Source organism: Aedes albopictus, chromosome 3, assembly GCF_035046485.1.
Source record: "Aedes albopictus strain Foshan chromosome 3, AalbF5, whole genome shotgun sequence".
In the NCBI taxonomy this organism is placed as follows: domain Eukaryota; kingdom Metazoa; phylum Arthropoda; class Insecta; order Diptera; family Culicidae; genus Aedes; species Aedes albopictus.
The window spans coordinates 89,036,470-89,059,941 of NC_085138.1; the positions used below are offsets into that span (position 1 = coordinate 89,036,470).

The 23,472-nt window shown below is 41.8% G+C and overlaps 1 protein-coding gene across 1 annotated transcript in view; it reads left to right on the top strand.

The window, feature by feature from the left end:
- The first annotated feature begins 2,656 nt into the window (after positions 1–2,656).
- Positions 2,657–23,472, top strand: part of LOC134289759 (proteoglycan 4-like) — a 205,216-nt gene continuing 184,400 nt past the window's right edge. The window contains exon 1 of the mRNA XM_062856208.1: positions 2,657–3,851. Within this exon, the coding sequence (XP_062712192.1) occupies positions 3,374–3,851 (478 nt within the window). The 5' untranslated portion in view covers positions 2,657–3,373. The remainder of the gene's footprint in view (positions 3,852–23,472) is intronic.

Here is a 23,472-nt window from a genome sequence, read left to right on the forward strand (position 1 = left end):
TACACACCCGAAAAGTATCATTGTAGTCTGAGAGGTTGCTGCCAACTGCAAATACGATTTAGGGCGGAATTAGTCTACTGTTAGCATGAACGCCAGATTCTTTTTCGATTTCAAAGGCGTTTCAGTTCCAGAGGTATTCCAGATGGTTTCAGACAGTTTCAATGGGTTTCAGAGGCGTTTCTGGGAGTTTATCAGGCATTCCAGCGGTGTTTCAAGGTGTTTTTAGTGGCATTCCAGGGGTTTTCAAAAGATCTCAGGGGCGTCCAAGAGGTTTTAAATGATTTCAGGGAGGGATGTTCCAGGCGGAGTCAGTAGTGTGCGGTAGTTCGGCAGCAGCAAAGTTTCGCGCGCTCGCTTTGCTAGATTTTTGCGATTTTTTTTCCCTCTTCCCTCTGCGGGGCTCCGACGACGGGACGCCAAGCAGTCAGTAGTGTGCGGTAGTTCGGCAGCAGCAAAGTGTACAGGCCGCGTTTTCATTCGGTCGTCGTCGTCGTCGTCTATTTGACTGCTCATCTTCGTACGGGGTGATTTTGTGAGTTTTTGGAGGAAAAGTTTACAGGCCGCGTTTTCATTCGGTCGTCGTCGTCGTCTATTTGACTGCTCATCTTCGTACGGGGCGATTTATGATACGATAAATGCAACAAACAACATTTTTTGCGATTTTAGTCAACAGACATTGAAATGTTCGTCACGTCAAGTGTCGGCCCAAGTTCCAAAGCCACGTTGGTTCAAATCACTTTATTTTCTTCTTCGATAATTTTCGCACTTCGAAAACTATCTGAATGGTTCGTCATCTTCGATGTCGGCATGTGTTTTGTTTTAGTCCAAATGAAAATAAGTGGTTTGATATTAATAGGGTTGCATGAATCACTCCACTTACCAAAGTGAACTCATATCATGCGCCCTTTCCCCTCCCCACTAACAAAAATTCCTTCCCATGACAGACGTGGAGACGCAGAGGTGATCTCGGTCTTTAGTAAGCAACGCACGTCATAATAACATTCCTTTCCCTCCTCGATGACCGTAAGGACGTGGCCGGCGCCGTTATTGACCTAATAAAGTTTGGAATTCTCGAAGATGCACATTGAGGACGGTAAGCTACTCCCAAGCTCCGTCTGTTGGTTCCTTGTGCAACTTCGATTGTTCTGGTCAATCACGGAGTAGCAACTACGAATAGTACGGTCATCTATGCTCATGCTCATGCTCATGCTCATTTCAGGGAGGGGTGTTCCAGGCGATTTGAAAAGCGTTTCAAGGGTTTTCAAGGAGTATTAGGGTGATTTCAGTGGTTTTAGGAGACCGCATGAACTTTCAGGAACGTTGAAGGGGTGTTTCAGTAGTTATCAAGGTGTTGCAGAGAGCTTCGGGGGTGTTTCACGGCGTTCCAGCGGGTTGCAGGGGCGTTTCGATGGGTTTGATGGGGTTTCTAGAGTACTTCAGGGCGTTCTAGGGGCTTTCAAGGGATTTCAGAGTGTCCCAAGGATGTTCAAGGAATTTCAGGGGCATTCCTGGTGATTATGTGAGTGTTGCAGAGGGTTTCAGAGGTGTTCCAGAAGATGTTGGCTAATTTCAAGGGTTTCAGGGGCGTTCATGGGGATTCCAAGCAATTCAAGGATGCTACATAGCGTTGCAGGGTGTTCAAATGGGCTTTAGGAGTGTTCCAGATGGTTTCAAGGATTCTCAATTCAACGGCGTTCCATCCGAGTTCCATGTTTTACACAAGCACATACATTTCTTGTGTGGCTTTTGTAGAGCATATGCTACTAGGGCAAAGGATTTCAAGGGATTTCAGGGGTGTTCAAGGTGGGTTCACAGTATTACAAGGGTGTTTTTATGGTATAATGGTGTTCCAGCAGTTTTCCAGTGGATCTCAGGAAGTGCCAGAAGGGTCAAAGACGTTCCATAGTGTCTCAAGTGCATTACGATGAATTCCAGGAGGTTCCGAAAGATTTCAGGGACGTTCCTAGCATGTCTTACGGATCTCATGGGGTTTGCAGGGGCGTTCCAGGAGATTTCAGGGCATCCCCTCAATCCAACGGAAATGCTTTCGGAAGCTTCCTGAAACTCCCTGAAGTGCTTTGATACGCCTCAGAAACGTATCTGAAACCCCCCTTACAAGCTCCCTGGAACCAGGTTCCTTTGAAGCCTTTCTGAATCTCCTATGAAACTTGAAAACGAATCTCTGACATATTTGTAACAGACAATTTGAAATTTCAACTTACCAGTGTAAATCGTAATGTAAAAATCAGTCAACATTAGAAAACGGAATTGAGGGGAATTCAAACAGAATGGGGGTTATAAGAAGTTGCTGTATCAAGACGATCACTAATTATTTTTCTACTGCATTATTTGTTGCATATAAATGTGGTGGAATCTCACAGATGATTTCATGTTTGTAATTTTAGGAAGATTATATTTGGCATTGTGGCTATTAAAGCTGATTCCATAGAGCTTATCAAGATGGTTTGAAGCAACAAATTTTAAAAAGAAAACTGGATCCCTTGGTCTCCCCACAAGCACACCAATGTTCTTTTTCCACGCGAGCTTGGGTTAGGCTCCGGTGGGATCGGGCAATCGTTGGAACTCACTAAAATGTCAAAACAACTGACACCCGTTGAAATCGGATAACGGGGTAAGGCGAGGGTGGCTCAGGATGGGAACCTGAAACACAAGACGGAACACGAGCAATCAAAGAGACGACGAAGACGCGGCAGTCAATTTAACCACTTCCAACAGATGACGACGACGGTGAATCACTCACAGAGATTTCACAACGGAGCAGATTGCGCGCACGAAGCACAAGCAGCGCCCGGTTGTCGACGGAGACGAAGTCTGTTGCCCGTTGAAGTGCTTTTAGATTAAGTTTCTTCTCCTTTCTCTTTTTCTTCACATTTCCATCCCGATCCGGTCCGGTGTTGTAGCAGCTTCATTGTTCCGGATGATTCACCCGCACCCGCACCAGCATTCCAAGGAGTGACAAATAACCAAGGAAATCGATTGTGATAGGAAAAAAACGGGGAGTTTTCAACGCAGCTCAGAGCAACGGGTAGAAGCACTGCTGGTTACTGTTTTTATTGCTCTTTAAATGTTACGTTTTTACGAATCGTTAAGTAAGTGCTCGAAATCGAACGGCGGGAGAATGGTCAATTGAGATCGTTCCGCCCCATTCCCCCACAAAACGACCTTCCACGTGGGTAATGGCAAAGTCCTTCTCCAGCTGGTAATCAAATTACCGGCCCGGGTCGCTTTCTGAAAGTGACCCACCTGAACCGCGCGCGCCACACAATCTCCCAAGGAAATCTAGTGCTTTAGTACCTTCTAGTATCTAATACCCAATTATACACAACCTGTTGTTACTCACGGTTTTAAAACGATGAAACAATGCAGCTGGTGCGAGGATGTGGACCATCAACAGCCTCAGTCAACCGCAGCCACAGCATCAGATCTGCCGAGCAGCGTCAAGAAAGTCGACGGTAGTAGCCCCAGCAGTAGTCCCATCAAAGGTGAAAGTAAGCACAGCACTGGTGGTAAATGTCCGCACCACCATCACCTGCACCATCCTCCTGCGATAGCGATTGATACGGCAAACCTTCTACCTCCACGAACTGGTCCAAACGTTTCTGTTGCCGCCACCACCGCTGCAGGTGGTGTAGTCGCGGATCAAAAGATCAAACTCGGTGTGGTAGCTGCTGCTCCTAGTGGTTCAGTAGCAGCCGGAGCTGCAGTAGTTAATCCCACTAGAGTTGGTGCCGCCGGTCCCGTTCCGGGTGCAGGTGTTGACTCGTTGACGGCGTTCAATTTGCTTCCGGCACACTTCAGAGACATGTTCCTCGCTGCCCATCTGTTAAGAGGTAAGTTTTGAAGGGGTTGGTTGGTGATTAGTTTAGAGGTCAATTCTAGTTCGAATACGTTTCTTGAGTATGAACTAGTGTTCGCCGACATTGCTTTCTCTAAAACAACTTGAATAAAACTATTTCACCTGTATGCCAGTACATCACTGTGTCGGTGGATACATGTTATCAGAGCCAAGTTGCCCCCCGCCAAGTTTGCTAACTTCAGAGGGACGCCGAAAAGGCCAACAGCTAGGAAGAGTTCACTATTAACAGTATCTAAGATAGAACATGTGTTTCTTACGTTCGTCCGTATTTTCATAAAAATCGATTTCTCTAGATTATTTTGAATGATTTTACATGGAAATGTATTTACTAGAAAAACTTTTTTAGTTTTTTTTTGAGCAAAGCAAAAACAATATATACATTTGAAAATCTAGGAAAAGTTTCTTTCTGAAAATTCCTAAACATTCTCACTGGAGAATGTCTGAGGATTTTCAATGTATTACAAAAGTATCCAGTATATTAAATGGAAAATATTCAGTTGATGTTTTTTCAATTCATGTAATTGTTTTTTTTTTCAGTAAATATTTCCTTGGAATTAAACTCTTGTGAGTTTAGCAGAAACCATTCAAGTTGTATTCACCTAAAAAACTACCATTGTTGTTTTTTTTTATTCATTTTCTCACAACAAATTAAATATTTCAGAAGCTCCGAATTCACCAGAATTAAAGAATTAAAATTGAATGAAAGATGACAAAGATATCCACAAATCCCTTTTCCATGTTTTACGATAGTGACCCCAAACTTTTGGTCGATGACATCAAGGCTTAATTTACTTCATAACTTTTTTTTCTAGATTTTTAAGCTAAGTTCTGTAAAAAGCAGTTGAAACCTAATAGAAAATGGGTTATATTACCGCTCTCATCTTAAAATTTGGTCGACCCAATTTCCAGCGACACTGCCGTAAGTTTATATTCATTTTTTAGAAAATTTGGCAACTTTGGGTTAAGTTCACATACAAAATTTTTGGAAAAAGTTTCTTTTAAATCATGTTCAAATTTTCTTTGACTTATTATCTTTTGAATGAGACCTAAAATTGGACGCAAATTGGCGGAGATATGGGCTTCAAAAAATTACATGTTTTTGAGAGGGTGACCCCAAACTTTTGATCGGGAGTGTACATATTAAATGCTAGACATGACCCCATGGATAGCATTTGCATATGTAAAAGCTTTGCTGATGTGACTTTCCTATTAGGCAATTCTCTCATCTCATGTTTGTCTTCAAAACCTTGTCAAGCTTAGAAAATTGAAGGTAATAAACAATACATTACAAGGTTCGAATTCCCATAGAATGAGTTCATTCATTCCCACTACAACACCATAGGAGATAATATCACATTGGCTGACTACAGTACAAATGCGAAAATCTCCCTTTTCCCCCTATCCGCAACCCGGGGACGCGCCCTGTTGGATTTCAAAAGCCTCGGAGAATATTACAAACCTTCAATGGCATTCCCATACACTAACCCACATTGCCCATTCAGGGGTCTGACTGGGCCTATTACCCTCCCTCAGTTTGTAATATTCTCACCAACTTGGAATTATATTTTCCCGGCACATAAATGACTTCGACAAATGCTCAATATACTATGCAGCATCATGATCAGTATAACTACATCAGATGACTTGAAGATCTAATTTTTACAGAATTGTTTGCCATTGATTATACTTTCAGCTATTCCAATCATTACTGCAAAGCACATCGGCCACTTGCCTGAAATCAAAGCTCCCTGGAAGATATAATCCCTGCCCAGGGTAAATTTTTTTTTGTAGGGGTCTCTACATCTATTTCTCAATACTTCTATTTCACACTTTTTTCCTGGGTTTTCCAGGAAAATCATCAACGAATTGCTTTCGATTTTTTCCAGTATTTCCTTCAGAATTTTTTATAGAGATTCGTACATAAATATTTTCAATGTTAATTCAGAAACCAATCAATACACTTCCTCAGTAATTTCTCCATGGATTCCCATAGAAAACCCTTTAGAGATTCCTTTAGCAATCCCTCTCTCTATCTCTGAAAATTCCTTCGAGAATTCTTCCAGGGATTTTTTTTTAGAAAATCTTCTATAGATTTTTTCAGAAAATCGAACAAAGTTTCCTTTAGAAAGCCTTCTATAGAACTGCTCCAGGAATTCCTGCAAAAATACTCCATAAACTCCTTGGACATTCATTCTTAAATGTCTCCCGGATTTTCATCAGGTATTTCTTCTCCTTGGGATATTCATGCAGGAATTCTCTAGAGATTCTTGCATAATTTTATCCAGTGATTCAAACAAGAATTCTTCCTGTGATGCCAAAATAAACTCATGTAATGATTTCTTCAAGAACGCCTCCATGTTATTGGAAATTTCTGGTAAAACCAATTAAATAAATCGCCGAAAATTGATTAAAAAAAACTGTTTGAGAATTCCTGAGAACCCCTGAAACTTAATTAACTCTTCAGGATCCCAATCTGGATGCTTGCCAAGGGCGCCATGGGACTACGCTATATGTTATATACTGTAACAAAACATCAGATATAAATTTAAGATGCCGACCGCCAATATGCACAAAAGTTCCCCCCCCCCGTGCAAAAAAAACCTTTGTGATATTGGGTCTTCTTCAAGGAATTTTTTCAGCAAATATTTAGGGGCTTCTTTCAGGAATTCGTCCCGAGATTATCCCGAGATATATCATTCATCACTTCGAAATGTCTCATTTTTTTTTTACGAAAATCTCACATGGACTGTTTCAGAAATTAGGGTCTTGTAGCATTTGGGCAGGTGTACCTTTTTTGGGCACTTGCCGCTATAACTAAGTCAATTTCAAACCGATTGATTTGAGTTTTTGTATAGAGTAAGATACTGTACGTGCCTAACTCTATACAAAAATTCAAATCCATCCGTTTGAAATTGACTTAGTTATAGCGGCAAGTGCCCAAAATAGGTACACCTGCCCAAATGGTACAATACCCTACTCCATGAATTTCATCAAAAATTCTCTAGTGATTCCTTCCTAATTTCTTTGAAAGATTCTTCTAGAAAATTATCAAAGAATTCATGTTTGAAGCTTGCATCTTATATCTTCATAAATTCATCCTAAAGTCCTCCAAGGATTTTTTGAGAAATTCTACCAGGAATGTCTTCGAAAATTTCTCTGTGAAATTCTTCAGGATTTTTTTCTATTTCTTTCAAAAATTCTTAGTTTCCTTAAGATTTTTTTTTCGAAAATTTTCTAGAGATTATCCCAGAAATCGATGTAAGAAGTTTTTTTATTAAATGTTTCCTGGATTTCTGCCGATATTGATGATCCATGTATTCTTTTCTGATGTTCCATGGATAACTTTTTTCAAGTTTTTTAGAACATCTTCATAATTTCCACTAAAATTACCTTCGAAATTTTCAGTTAGGGGATCGGTCACAATTTTTTCAAAAAAATCCTCTAGAAAAGCTTCCATGTGTTTCCTTAAACATTCTGCCATAAATTTTTCTTCCAGAAATCCGTTCGAGAATTCTCTCAGGAATTCATTCACGGCTTCTTCCAGATTGTTTTTTTTTTGCGATTCTTCAAGAAAATGGAAGTTTACTCCAGAAATTATTGCCAATTGGTTACGACTGTTCTTGGTGTATTTTTAGGATTTTTCTGGCTTTTCAGTCCGATTATGTGATCAAAAACAATCTTATGTTCTCTTACTCCGACGTTTCGATCCGTATCGGATCTTTCTCAAGGATTCTGTAGGTTTATTAAAGAAAACTGTTACAAATTACATTCATTTCGACAAGACACTTTACAAACAATTAACACATTACCGAGTTATCGATTGCTTTCTCGTCATTTGGATTTTTCAATCTCTCAACCGTCATTTGATTTTTGTCTACAAATATAACTAACTGTCAGCATTTTCTAGAATTATGTTGTCAAGTTTTACTTACGGAAATCCGTTTTTTAACCCGGAAAACCACAAATTTGATTTGACTAATCGGGATTCGGACCGCTTTTGATACTATCTATCTACAATTTCAAAATGACGATTGACGATTTCAATTTTCGTGTGCTGTGTGTTCGGTTCTTCCCATTTGGAAAGTTGCTACATCAAAAACACGCCACACACGGTAAACAAACGTACAGACACAGACAACCTGCACGTAGTCTACGCTGCTTTACTCCACACTACTTTACAAACAGAACGAATGTTAACAACACAAGCTAGTCACACGAACACACTGAAATTCATTCAAAAGTGCTTCCTAATATTGCTACAGTGATTCTTCTGAAGATTGATCCATACATTCTTAAAGCGTTTTTTTTTTTCAGGAATTCATTTTGGGATTCCTTCTGAAGTTCTTCTGACGAGATATTTTTATCGTCTTATGAGATTCAGCAAGAGATTTCTTCAAAATTTCTTCCATGGAGATTTCCAGAAATTCATCCTAAAATTTCTCCACAAATTTTACAGGAATTTTGCCGGCAGGAATCTTGGAGAAATTCCTTTAATGATTCCTGAATAAATTTCAACAAGAATTTCTTTTTAGAAATCGCTCCTGCGGTTCCATCAGAAATATCTCCTGGAATGTCTATATAAATTCCTGCAGAATTTTCCAGATATTCTGCCAGGCATTTTTCAGAAGCTTTTGCAGAAATTGCACAACAATTATTGTAGAATTTTTCAAGCAATCCCTGATGAGATATTTAAAAAATCCCTGGAGAATTGTCTCAAGAAATTCCCTTAAAAACTTCTGGATATACCTCTGGAAACTTCTAGAAAAAAATCAAGAAAATTTTCTTAAGAAATTCCTGGATAAGAAATCCTGAAACATTTTAAATTTCATCTGATTTCCGCGATCCCTCCACCAGAGGCGCTGGTGTTTGATCGCTTTGACGTTTGCCAGTGATATACACGAAAATTACAGGCTATTCGTGCGGTAGTGTGAGTGTTAGACAAACGTCAAATCGCAATCGATCATGGCCGACATTGTCTTGCGTGGTTCTACCAGTAGGTGGCAGTGTGTTCATGAAAAATGCATCGGGCAAAAGTTTTGATGAATTTCCACTAAGAGTTACATTTGTTTATCTGTCGTGTCAAGCTTTATATAAATTTTTAAAATTTTCCATATAAAAGATTTAATTAAGCAATCTCGGCAGATATCCCTGACAAAATGTCGGGAGAATTCCTACAGGAATTCTGAGAGGAACCACGAGTATCTAGAGAATCTTGAGAGGCTGGAAGCTTATCAGGAGTCCTTGCAAGAGTCACAAAAGAAATCCAGAGAGGAATCCATGAAAAACAAAACCGTAAAGAGTCTTTCAAGGAACACCATAAGGAATCCCAACACGCTAATTCAAAAGAATTTCACCATGATTCTCTGAATATTTCTTAGCAGAAATCTTTGCAAGAATCCCAGTAGAAATCTCTGAAGGAAATGCCAGCTAGATCACCTGAAGCGATCCTTTCAGGGTTTTCTGGAGCAATCTCGGCAGAAATTCCTGAAGTTATTACCTTCAAAAGAATCACGATGCAGCTTAGCTGAAAGAATTATAAAAGGAAACTTGGAAGGAATAATTGAAGATATCCCAAAAACAACTCGGGTAGGCATCCCATCAGGAATTCCGGCACGACTACCTAAAAGATTCCTAAAAGACAAAATCACGTAAAAATCTATATGCTTTCATATTTCTTCTCGGAAGTACTCAAAGCAGGAAACTCGGAGGAGATCCTTTACGAAATCTCGGAAGGAGTCTTTGGAAAATTCCAGCAGGAATCCCTGAAGGAATGCCAACTAGGATAACAATAGAATAACAATAGGATTTTGTAAAGCAATCCTAGCAGAAATTCCTAAAGACAACGCAAGAGGGAGTTCTTACAGTAAATCCGCAAGGAACACCTGGAGGAATCCTTGGAAGAATCTGTAGAAGAATGTCTGAAGAAATCCCGGTAAGAATTGCCGAAGGTATTTCGAGAAAATCTCAACTCATCTAAACTTATTTATTCTCTCTACTCTTTCTACTCTACCGTCTACCCGCCCTAGAGATGCCACAAATTTCCCAAATGGTGGAGAACGTGTCTCTGAAGCCGACCTACTGATACCCCAGCCAACCATTTACCCTAAACCTATACCCTAACCGTTTAACCTTCCCTACGTCCTACCGTCTAGTCTAACACTTTTTTCCTAACTCTCTACCCTATCTTCTAACCTATCTTTCACCCTAACTCTCCTACCGTCTTCCCTACTATCTACCCTAACCCTTAACTCAACCTTCTGCTCTACCGTCTATATTGACCCTCTTTTCAACTCCCTACTCCATCTTCTACCCCACCTTTCACACCCTACCTTCACAGAGAACAAACGTCTATCTTTGCTTTTTGCCTTGTGTAAAACTTTGTAACGGTTGCTTCAGAGTATGTGGTTATGCTCCCGTTGCGTGGCGCCAGCGTCCCATCACTTACATTGTTGTGTTGTCATTTTTGTTTCCAGTGCTCGCCATTTTTGGCCGTTTGGCGCTTGTGTCGCTTTGTGGGCTAGTGTATTTCAACGATGAACACTGCCATCGTGGGGTAAAATTGACTTTATATGTGGGACAGTCTCCGTTGGTGGCGTTGAGGTACACTTAAATCGTTTACACACGATTTCGACGTATTTTTGTTCGAGCTTAAACGTCTGTTCAGACGTCTATCTTTGCTTTCTACCTTGTGTAAAACTTTGTAACGGTCATATCAGAATATGTGGTTATGCTCCCGTTACGTGGCGCTAGCGTCCCATCACTTACATTGTTGTGTTGTCATTTTTGTTTTCAGTGCTCACCGTTTTTGGCCGTTTGGCGCTCGTGTCGTTTTGTGGGCTAGTGTATTTTAACGATGAACACTGCCATCGTGTGTCAAGTCGACTTTATATGTGGGGCAGTCTCCGTTGGTGGCGTTGAGGTACACTTAAATCCTTTACACACGATTCCGACGTATTTTTGTTCGAGCTTAAATGTCTGTTCTCTGTGGTGATACTAACAACTGAAAAAGATTATATGAACTTTGGGGTCTTGAGGATCGGCCGTTCGCTTTGCATGCGGATGGTCAAAGGTTCAATTCCTTACCACGCCAACAACTTTTCGTCAATACGACACAAATCGTTAATTCATTCGCATCCTCCTCAGAGCATACGATATCACAAAACCTAATGATACAGCCGATTTTTTTTTGTGCCCGGGTCGGGTTTTTGCTATAACTCAGTCAATTTTGAATCGATTCTCATGATTTTTTTGTGTGGATAGCATTCAAACAGTTGATTCCATATTGTAATCATCACATACCAACCACTCAGTTCAATAGATCCTCCGGTGTGTCCGGGCCCATGCGCAGGAGGAAAGGTGTTAAGGATAAGTGTAATGTAGGAAGTACGGTAGAGGGTTGGGGTAAAGAATGATAACGGTAGGGTTGAGGGTTTGGGCGAGGGGTAGGGTGGAAAATAGGTTAAAAGGTTAGGAAAGAGGGTTAGAATAGACGGTAGCGCAGAGGGCGGCGTAGAGGTTTAGGGTAGAGAGTAGGGTGAAGGGTTAGGGCAGAAGGTTAGGGTAGAGAGAAGGGTAGAGAGTTAGGGTAGATGGTTAAGGTAGCACGTCATACTAAGCAATGATCCATTTCATTCTTGCCCCTCTCCTCATGGCCAGTTTGATTCCAATGACTAATTCTCAAATTAGCATTCATATCATGTAAAAACAAATTGTAAAACAACCATAATCTTCTTAAAATAATAAAGTTGAATAATTTTCCCTAGAATTCTATTTCCATCTAGTCCACGTCCATTTTAGCCACACCAAGAATTTAATTCCCGTCACACCTTCTATGTTACACTATGGTACATAGGATGGTCAAAAATTAAGATTTGAGCATAGTACCACAGATAACAGACGTTTAAGCTCGAACAAAAATACGTCGAAATCGTGTGTAAAGGATTTAAGTGTCCTCAACGCCACTAACGGAGACTGCCCCACATATAAAGTCGATTTGACCCCACGATGGCAGTGTGCATCATTAAAATACACTAGCCCACAAAGCGACACGAGCGCCAAACGGCCAAAAACGGTGAGCACTGGAAGCAAATATGACAACAAAACAATGTAAATGATGGGACGCTAGCGCCGCGCAACGGGAGCATAACCACATACTCTGATATGACCGTTACAAAGTTTTACACAAAGCGGAAAGCGAAGATAGACGTCTGTTCTCTGTGATAGTACTGTATTCTAAAAGTCGGTGTCAAATGTTTCGCTGTTCCAAATCAAATCATGTTCTATTGAGCAGAAAGTTTTACAATTGAGATAGATGTAGCTTTACAATAATGATCAAAATATTTAGGGTAATATGTTTGCCCACCAGATGATAAAACGCCATCACAGTGCAACGAAAAATATGCTTCTCTATGGTTGTGAAATACGATGTTTCGTTTGCAGAAAATCCACTTACACATTTGCCTGCATCTTCCCAAGGACAAAAACAACTTGTTTGTTTACAATTTACCGACGGGAAAAAAACAATTTATTTCAGTAATTTAACAGCTTTCGCTGCATTTTGCGGCAGCGGAATTCAACTTTGAAGTGTTACAGAGCTTTTGTGGGGTGTGAATGGCAGGTCAGTTCAATAAGTCAATCTGGCGAAGTGAAAATTTAACGGTAATGTAGAAAAATTCGGCTTGCTGCTGCTTTGGTGCGGTTGCCTTCGTCATACGCAAAACGAAAGTGAAGTGAAATTAAAACGCTTAATATTGTGCAATTATTCGATTTTCAGTGAGATAGGGGCTTGTTATTGATAGTTTGATTGACTATTTTCTATCTGATATGACGGGAATTAGCGCATTTGACGAAGAAAACTTCTACCCTACCAAGGTTCATCAACCTCAAGCTCCTTCGCCCCAAACTGACAAACGAAAAAAGTTTATCCTCCTTGGCTCGAATGAAGGCACCAATCGCACCCCGACAGAATGCGCACAGAAAACCTCTAGAAAACGCAAAAACCTCCGTAATTACGGCATTCTGCAATTGCTTCACACCCCCCAGAGCCCACCCTTCTCTTCTCTTCTCTCATCTCATCCCATCGTATTGTATGGTGCTGCATTGCATTTCGGATTAGTTCTATTTTTAGAGCCTCCTCGATTCAATTCTCGAACCATTTCCCTCCCGCATGATGCAACTTTCTACAATCGCATTCGAAGCTGCCCCCGCCGCACCCGGGCGCTACCCCAGCGACGGCAACGGCAGCGATGGTTCATTTCGTAAAACAGCCAGCATCAACCACATTGCATCAGTGTTGGGAATACTCACTAGCGAAAAATTATACTCACTTGCTTCTATCTCAATCCAGAAGCATGCTATCAAAAAATGATGTTCGAAGGGCTTTCAGATTGTTGTTTAATCTAAAAGTTTGCCGAATAAAGTAAAGGTCGCAAACGCATACCAAAGTTGTGAGAGAGCTGTGAGCACAAGGTGAGTATAAATTACACGAATTTTACTCACCTAATACTCACAGCTCTCTCGCAACTTTGCTATGCGTTTGCGACCTTCACTTTATTTGGCAAACGTTTAGATTAAACAACAATCAAAAAGCCCTTCAAACAACATTTTTTGATAGCATGCTTCTGGACTGAGATAGACGCAAGTGAGTATCACTCTTGCAAGTGAGTATTCCCAACACTGCATTGCATTGTTCAGATTGAGAGGAACGGGAAGGAAAGGAAGACTAAAACTTCTACCCTGCCACCATCACCCCGGGAAGAAGAAACCTCTTTTCTGTTTCCGTTGTTTCCGTCCGTCATCCGAGAGGAGGGATTTGGAGGAGGAATCCCCGACACCCAGGACGAAGAAGAACAATGCCGGCGAAATTAAAATCGATCCAACGACGGACGACACAACTTGAGCCGTGCGCTGGCAATAGAAAAGGTGAAAGGTGTGGCAGTGTTGCCAGATAACTTTCGGGAACTTCGGGATTCGAAAAAGCGGCGGCGGTTCGCCTGCCTCCCGAATGAATCTTTATCGAAGTCGTTTTCAATAGAACCGCACAGAAAGTGAATCTATTGTTCTGCCGGACCTGCACCGGCAGAAAGTTGTTCCTATCTCGCGCTAAACCACGGACGTGGAACGATAAATTTTCCACCAGCTCGTTTCATTCTAAGAACCTAATCACCTTTAGTTATACCGTTTTCGATTAGTATGAGGGAATTGGGGCAAAATGCGACGTTGAAGTAAAATGACAGCTAGTTGATTTTACTACATTTTCGAATCTAGGCATAGTAGGGCATCGCGCCACTTGGGCTTTGGCTTCTACATTCGTCTGTTTTCCACTATAACTCAGTCAATTTTGAACCAATTGACTTGAAATGTTGTACACGGGTAGATACTATACCTATCTCACCACATTCCAAAAGTTGTGTCAATGGGGCACGTTCGGTGTAGTACTAGAATTGTAGTAATGAGCTGAATTTTAGTATGGTGAGAAGGTCAATTCTCCGTTTCTGCAATGAAATGGTGCAAAAAGCGTGGGTATTATGATTCCTTGCCTAATTTGATGCTGTTTGAGCAAAACTTTGGATCACTATGTTGTTTATGTTGCAAGAAATGGAGAAAACAACAACACTGTTGCCCAAAGTTTTGCTCAAACATCATCAAATTAGGCAAGGAATCATAATACCCACGCTTTTTGCACCATTTCATTGCAGAAACGGAGAATTGACCTTCTCACCATACTAAAATTCAGCTCATTACTACAAATCTAGTACTTCACCGATCTGTCCTATTGGTTAAAACTTGATTGAGTTATAGTGGAAAACAGACGAATATAGAAGCCACCGCCCAAGTGGCGCGATTCCCTAATAGGGATGGAAATTTGTGAATATTTCAGTAGAGCAGACGCAGACGATAATGTAAGTGTAGAATGACAAGGTCCAAGAATTCCTTTTAGTATAGATCACTGGGTCTACAACATGATTTACAGGCATAACAAGTGATTTAAATAATACGAACTTTACGGTTTAGGGTATCCAAGAAATCTCTTGAGTATGGGTGAGTCATCGAATCTACAAGCATAACTAGAGATTGCTCCTTGCCATACGAACAAGGTTTATACTAACGCAGGCTTATACATGCATGGATAACAATTTTCCCCCTGAAAGCCTCTTGGAACCCTCCAAAACTTCGCTGTATTTCCCTGGAGTCCACCGAAACTCCCGTTAAATACCTTAAACCCTTCTGAACACCCGAAAACACCTCATGTAACCTCCTGAATCCTTATGCAATTCGCTGATACGCCCTTGAATTCCTTAAAACCCGTCAAAGCAGCCCTGAAGCTCCCATGAAAGTGCCTGAGTTTCCATGAATGCTCCGAGGACGCCTTGACGCCCTCTGAAATGCCCTAAAATCTCCGTGAAATTCTGTAGAAATCTCTGAATCTCCTCCAGGCATTCCTCCAGGGATTCCTCCAGGGAATCCCCCAGGAATTCCTCCAGGGATTCCTCCAGGGAATACCCCAGGAATTCCCCCAGGAATTCCTCCAGGGAATCCCCCAGGAATTCCTCCAGGAATTCCTCCAAGAATTCCTTCAGGAATTCCTCCAGGAATTCCTTCTGGAATTCCTTCTGGAATTCCTTCTGGAATTCCTTCTGGAATTCCTTCTGGAATTCCTCCAGGAATTCCTTCTGGAATTCCTCCAGGAATTCCTTCTGGAATTCCCCCAGGAATTTCTCCACGAATTCCTTCAGGGATTCCTCCAGGAATTCATCCAGGTATTCCTCCGGGGATTCCTTCAGGAATTCCTCCAGGGATTCCTCCAGGGATTCCTCCAGGAATTCCTCCAGGGATTCCTCCAGGAATTCCTCCAGGGATTCCTCCAGGAATTCCTCCAGGGATTCCTCCAGGAATTCCTCCAGGGATTCCTCCAGGAATTCCTCCAGGGATTCCTCCAGGAATTCCTCCAGGGATTCCTCCAGGAATTCCTCCAGGGATTCCTCCAGGGATTCCTCCAGGAATTCCTCCAGGGAAACTCCCGGAGGAATTCTTACAGAAATTGCTGGAAGAATCATAGTAGACATTCATGGAAGAAATGCCGCGGGAACTTTTGAAGAAATCCTAGCAGGAATTCCTGAAGAAAAACCAAGAAGAATTTCTGAATGAACTTCTAGAAAAATTTCTAGTGAAATTCCCGAATAAATCCACGAATCATCTTCTAGTTTAAGAAAGAACTGTTGAATAAATCCATTCTGAAATTTTTGAGAACATCCCTAGACGAGATCCTGCAGAAACTCCTGGCAGAAATTCCGGCAGGAATGACATCATTGATTTCTGGAATGATCCCATCATGAGTTCCTGAAGATATCCCAAGGAAAACATCTGGAGTTTGAAAGGAGGAATGCCTGGAAAAATCTAAGGGAAATATCTGAAGGAATTCTCATAGAAATCTTCGGGGAAGAATTCCTGGTAGAAGTCCTGGAAGTTCCGGAGAAATTTCTAGAAGAACCACCAGAAATTCTTGGGAGAACCACAGCAAAAATTAATGGAGAAATCCTATCACGGATTCTTCTTGCTCTTGAAGGAATCCTAACAGGAATTAATTATGAAATATCTGGAAAAAATAATAAAAATTATAATTAGAATGACTATTTCAACCCTTCTCTCCCCAAACCCAGCGAGTTAGTCCTCCTCCAGGACCTGATGATTGGCAAAAGTTGTTCCTGCCCGTTGTTGGTGTGATGCCTGGGCGTTTACTAGCAATTTTTGCGCTTTTGTAACACACCAAAAACAAAAAAAAACCCTAGTAGATCAACTTTCTCGTGAGAGGAAAAGTTTACCGCCCGGAATCGACAGCCAGCCAGCTAGGACCAGGACCAGGATGACGACGACCACAGTTAGAGGCAATAAATTCACACTTCGACTTTATCTATTGTGCTGCACTCCACCGCCGTCCTCGGCCATCTATCCATCCGTCCGGAAATCCCGGCCCCGGGGCAGATTGGCTGAGTTTGCCGGCTGCCTGGAGAACTTTGTTCTCAAATGGGGGCCCTCCGCCTCAATCGACTTTGGTACACATAGGCTGTGTTTGAGAAACGAAATTAATCCAATTACGGAGGAGCAGATTTATTCGAGTGTCTGTTTGTCGGTGCACACTTACAGACAGCATCAACAGCAGCAATCAGGGCAACGGTTCAACTCGCTGCAAGTTAGCATAGGCTGTAATTACGTTGTTTGCTCCCTCCATCGTCTCTTCAGCCTCGAGCCCATTGGTCCGGGTAATTTGGAGCTGGCGATATGTTATGCACTGACGCCTGTCAGTTTAAACTTTTGCTTGAGTGCCATTAGAAGTTGCTCGATTTGCTTAAATTGATGTTCAACTGTTTGAACTCCTACTAAGTTTTTCGAATCATTTAAGCTCAAAACGATTTTCAACAGTTTGTACTAAATAAAGTGAAACCTAAATTAGAATTTGTTTTGCCATTTTCAAAATTATACACAATCACTTACATCTTCTATCATTTCTTCTCATTTCAGGTATGCATTTTCCAACGATAAATTATCGTACGACTGAAGGATATAAGGTTTGATATATACCTACACCAAAGAGCATTTTCCTATCTGAGCAGTTATTATACAATCTACAATTTACAAAACTTTACAAAACAATCAGGAAATCACGGCCAACGTGAACCTGTGACGCAGCCATTCCCTAAATCTCACAGGAACTCATGTTAGCAAACAATCTGCAATAGACGACCGATTGCATCAACATTTCCTCCCCTTCTCCTTGTCCATCCGAATTCTGACAAAGCAGGTGGCATTTTCTCACGTAAAAAAGATCTTTTATTTCTGGCATTCGATTTGAATAGGTCCTGTTCGTTTGTACACTTAATCACTGGTTCTGGAATCGTGAGAAAATTGCACTTAAGGCGAAACTGGAAGCATTTTCTCATTTTTTTTGGTTTTGGATTTTTTATTAAATATCGAAGCAATATTTTCAAAATCGGTTTTCGTGCACATGTAGAGTATGGATCAAGGTATCTTTTGATTTTTTTTTGAGGTGGAAAATGTTTTCCATTTGTGCAAAAACCATTTTTTGTGAAATTTCGTTAAAAAATGGTTTCTGCAAAAACGAAAAACATTTTCCACTACATAAAAAAATCAGAAGATACCTTGATCCATACTCTACATGTGCACGAAAACCGATTTGAAAATATTGCTTCATTATTTAATAAAAAATCCAAAACCAAAAAGTGAGGAAATGCTTCCAGTTTAGCCTTAATAGGTTGAACTCGCGGAGCTTTGATGGAGAATAGATAGGTTTATTGGTACTTAAATTTGTTCACAATTATTCACTATGCACATGCAGACACTCGAATGAACAGATAGAAAATGGACTGTATCACTTGGTGTTTTATTCTAGACTAACTTGGTCCAATTTTACAGAGTGGCTGCTGACCGCGTGCAATATTTTGTGGACATCGGGTTTCTACCTACGATCGGCTCTATCGTCGATCGTTAAGCGATCGATATGCCATATAAAAATGAAAGAGAATGATAAATTTTGTTGGATAGAATGCTACAACTATAACTACTATCAATATTGCTCGGACACTAGCTACCTAATACCTTGTCGGTTGATTAGAACTTGTACAGTAGAGCTTACATATTTAGTATCGGTATTAGGGGCAAACAGGTCCTATCTGTGTAGCAGTCACAGCAAACATACGACTTATTCAAATCGAACGCCAGATTTCATTTCATTTCTATTGCTTAGTTTGACATCATTACATTAAAAAAAATGTGTCTATAATTGTACGCCATGGAAATCCATTCACAGCTGCCAATTGTTTAACAGTTAAAACCGTTGTTTTTATTTTTATCTGATGATTCGTGATGATTAGTTTAATAAAAAGTAGTCTAGAACCCAAATGTTGAATGCATCTTTAACCCTTTATAAGGCCGAGAGAACCAGGCACGAAATTCACTCGTTCTACATTGCAATATAAAGTACATGTGGTGTAATGAACAAAAACGTTTTTATTTTCAAAAAATTCAATGGTCGATTTTGTATGAAAAAAATTGGTCTAAATTTCAACTTTTTGTCAACAAAGTTTAAAATGTTGTTATTTTGTGATGCGTTAATCAATCATGCTGATTTTTTGACAGGTTATTGCCCTAATATTCATGAGTTACTTGTGTGGATTTAAACTCGATTGGTCAATTATTTTGGACGTTATGGGAATTTTAGTACATGCCCATTTATTATAGTACATTTTTTCAAAAGGCTGAGTTTCTAATAATAATGAAGCATTCGAGTTGAAATTTTGTCCACAAGTAAAAGGAACATAGGCCTTTCATTCCCCATCGTTCGATTTTCAATTCGCTCACCATAACAGAATTTCGAGCTTATAAACCTTCATGCACTCAAAAATGGATGTTTTTGGAGAGACATTTTGTTCTAAAAAAGCCCATTCATATTTGTTATGGCTCAAAAAAATCATAAGTGTTCACAAAGGCCTAATGTGTCCATCAGTTAAAACAGAAGTTGTAAAAATTTTTCTAAACGAACAGAAAAAAATATGTGTATAAGGTGACAATATAGTTGCCACTGCCTTATAAAGGGTTAAGCAACCTCAGCCTAATGTTGAACCGAATCGGTTGACGCAATTCTCAGTTAATATCTACCGCAAGCTCGACTTCCTCGTTGGTAAGGCGCAACAAGAGTCTCACGAGACTCTTGTTGCGCTTTACCAACGAGGAAGTCGAGCTTGCGGTAGATATCAACTGAGAAAGGGTTGAAGGAGTGTTTCAGTGTCAAAAAACATTCACTGAACAGTGGAACATCTTAAATGTATCATTTCGTAGAATTTTTATTGAATTTAAATTCTTTCGCACTTCTCGTTCAAAGAGAAAACAAAACCAGTAATCTAGAGCCCAACTATTGAACGAACCTTGGGCTGTAGCTCAGCCTAATGTTCACCGAATCTCACCAATTGCTAAAACGGTTTACTCCGATGGCCACAATTTTCAGTTTTTTTAAAGACACAGACACGTTCAATGCTTCCAGTGAGCAATTTGCTCTTTGAAGGAAGCATGGCGCTTGACACTGCGGCGGAAATCGAACGCACGCTCTTCAGCACGATGCGACTAAATGCCTGGTGACACTAGCCGCTGAATATTGTGGATTTGGAAGAAAACCGAAGAATGAGCATCGCTCAAATTTCACTGCATTACTAGCGAACTTAAGGTGAGATGAGACGGACTCACCATGGTACTTAGAAACATTTTTCCGTTGTGAAAACAAAAACCAATTTCACACAAAATTCCGGACTTGCTAACTTATTGTACCCGTGCGCTTATTGTTTTCAGTAAATAAACACTTTCCAGTTTGAGTTTTCGCAAAAAAAAAACAAAAAATGAATACCGAAATATTTAATTTCTTCTTAACAGCGTCTAGCGTACAGTTTTACCTTAACCACCAACAACACATGCTTATCACGCAAAAATTGGCGCGCTCGCACTGACAGACCCCCAGGTAGGATAAAGTCGTGACTGTCGACACTGCGTCGGACTGAAAACGAAAACATCAGGGATGCATGTCGGGTCGGATGAGAAATGACAGAAAGTTCGCTGAAAACTTCGCTTCGCTAGTCCAACTGGCGAACTCCGATTTGGTGCTGCGAGGTCAATACAAAGCCACTCAAACAGTAATCTGTTGCAAGCTCGTCAATGTCGTTAGTTGGGTAAAAGGGGGTTACTTTGTTTTTGAGGGGTTCCAAAGGAGTATCAATTGGAGTTTAAAAGTGTTTCAGAATATTTCAAGGTATTATCAGGGATGTATTAACCTTCCGTCAGTCGCACGGTTACCCACCACCGCCAGCACCACGCTAAAACTGAGAAGAAAAAGTGAGCTTTTTAACGTGTTGTACAAATTACAACAATGCGATCAGGGTTTATGGGTGTTTCACTTAGAACCAAAGGATTTCAGATGGTCCCCAGGGGGGTTTCAAAAAGGTTTCATCGGCATTCCAAGGCGTTTCAGTTGGTATCAGAGTCCTTCTAAGATATTTCAGGGGAATTCAACAGGGTTCCAGAAGGTTTTAGAAGGTTTCAATTGCATTTCAAGCAATTCCAGGGAATGTTATGAGTCTTTCCGGAGGTTTAAGGAATGTTTCAAGGGTATCCGGTGTTTCATGACAATTTTAGAGGCAAACACTTTTATAAAAATCTTATGCAACCCCCAAAACCTTATATTTACCTTGAAATACCCCTGAAATAACCTCAAACGTTCCGAAAGCCCTTTGAATCCCGGAGACCTTAGTGAAAGTCTCCGAAAGTGTCGTGAATCCTCTCTGGAATATCTGTACAATCCTTCTAAAAGCTTTCAGAAAACTGATTGTCCTCTCCAAACTCCTTAAGCCCTTCTGAGACTATGCAGCTTATGGAAGCCGTAGTAGAAAGGAAAATCCGCTACATTGATTTGTTTTTGAGTAATTCATCCAAAGCCATATAACTTGGCAAACATAAACACCAATAGCCGAATTCATTTAAAAATAGACCCAAAATGTTAACCCTTGAGAAGCTAAGATGCCTGGAATCAGACAGAGCAGAGGAAGGAGAATCCCTGGATCACGGTCGAAACATAAGGCCAATCCGCAAGCGTAACAAGGGAGAAGCATGGTTTTCAAGACCGCAAGATGCAGCGAGGCCATAGTCATGAGGGGAGAAAATCGACTCTGGAGATTGGGCGCATATGGCGCACCAGGTGGGAATAAATGATTAAGGTGTTGAAGAAGGATGCGGCGCCAAAAAGGCTAATCCTACAAAGCGCTAACCAAAGAAGTCCAGGGTAAGGACCTGAAGGTTATAGCCCTTGGAAGTGGGCTCTCCACTGTTTAAATCTAGAGGAGATAACCGACGTCGAGGAGCTCTTGGCCGCCTTCAAACAGCAGTGTGAGACATATGTGCCTAGAGTGACTTGAAAAAAAAAATGGCGACATGCACCAATTTTGACAGAGCTCCTGCTTATTTGAAACGGAAATTTTCATGGATGTGACTAACGATCGCTGCTCCAATTTTAACATTGACGGGAATTTTGTACCATCAACGAGCCACCAGAGGCGTGCTTCAAGTGCTTTGAGCAATACCATAAGTCGTGGGCGAGCAAAGGTCCGATAGAAGCAAACTTTGTAGGAAGTTCGGAGAAAAGGGTCACGGCGATGCTACGGAGTGCAACTCGGCACTCAAATGCCTGTTTTGTACGTCGAAGAGGGGTGCAGGTTACACAGCTGAATCTAAACCACAGTAAGGCCACAGTTGCTGTGGCAGTCAGTCTCGGAGTCAAGTACAGATATTGCCATGCTGGTGACCCGTACCGCACTCTAATCCTCCGACAACGGGAACTGGGCTAAGCTAGCGGCGATCTGTACAACTGGTCGATTTCCAGTTGAAGAGGACTTCGCAATAGCGAAGATCAACGGGGTGCATTACTGCTGTTGGTGTAGTCACTACTACACTGTAGTGGTCATAGGGCCATTGTGGGGCAGCAGGGACGGATGTCCTGGGGCCTGACGCACCCCCCCGCTTGCGAGTCAGCCGCGTAGTTGCCGGCTAAGAATAGGACTACTAACCCCAATTCAAGGTGTCAAGCGACCCGTGCCGAGGAATGAGTGATCGAGGGGGTGAAAAAGATGCTCGATCTTTAACGGAGCCTGTGGGGCACCTGGGCACCCCCCACAGTAAGCTGTCCCTTACCGCGTTAATGCAGAGCTCTGGCGTGGTGGACATTCTTTCTCGTGCGACTCGTGGGAATCAAATATGAGTAAACAAAATTCTAAATCAAGTGTATCAGGTAGTAGCGGTGCGATCAACCCCTTCGCAAGAAGCGGGTTGATGAGGTCTCCTACAAGGAGAAGCGAGGAGTCAGGTGCTGGTAGCTGCTTACGCAGCTCAAGCGTGGGAGCTCCTGTCCACTCCACGGCAAGCCAGCCGGCGGAGGTCATGGACGGAGCATGGTTGCTGAGGGCCATCAGCCAAGTTGCAGAAAAAGGACGGCCCGCATTTGAGGTGGCTGAGCAGCAGCTCGGCAAAATTATCGACTTTGCGACAACTAAGTCAAATATAAGCAAGGACCTGAAAACGGCCTTGCTTCGGCTTAGGGCGTCTGTCGATAATGCCAAGCAGGAGCACGCGGTTGCGTTGCTGGCTGCAGCAGCGGCGGAACCCGCAAAGGAGAAAGCGTCTAAGTTTACACAAACGGAGGCCTTCTCCTTCGCGGGTAGTCCGAAGAGAGTGGAAGCGAATGCTCGCGACAAAAGCGACAAGCATTCGCAGAAGCGGGCGAGGCAGCCGTCAGGTGAGGAGCTGTCTGGCGGCGCCCGCAAGGCCAGGCGTATAATAACCCCGAAAGCCGGTGGTAACGCTGGAAAGTCGGACCCCAGCCAGGGTTCCCGGAAAGCTGGGAAGGGTGGGCCTGAAAAGGCCGGCCCGTCCCGGAATGATGGGAACAAGGGGTTGCGACCAATGGTGGGCCCTCAGCAGCCGCAGAGCAGGGCGATCCAAGGAGAGGACCCTCCTTGGACAAAGGTAGAGCGGAAGAGGAAGAAGAA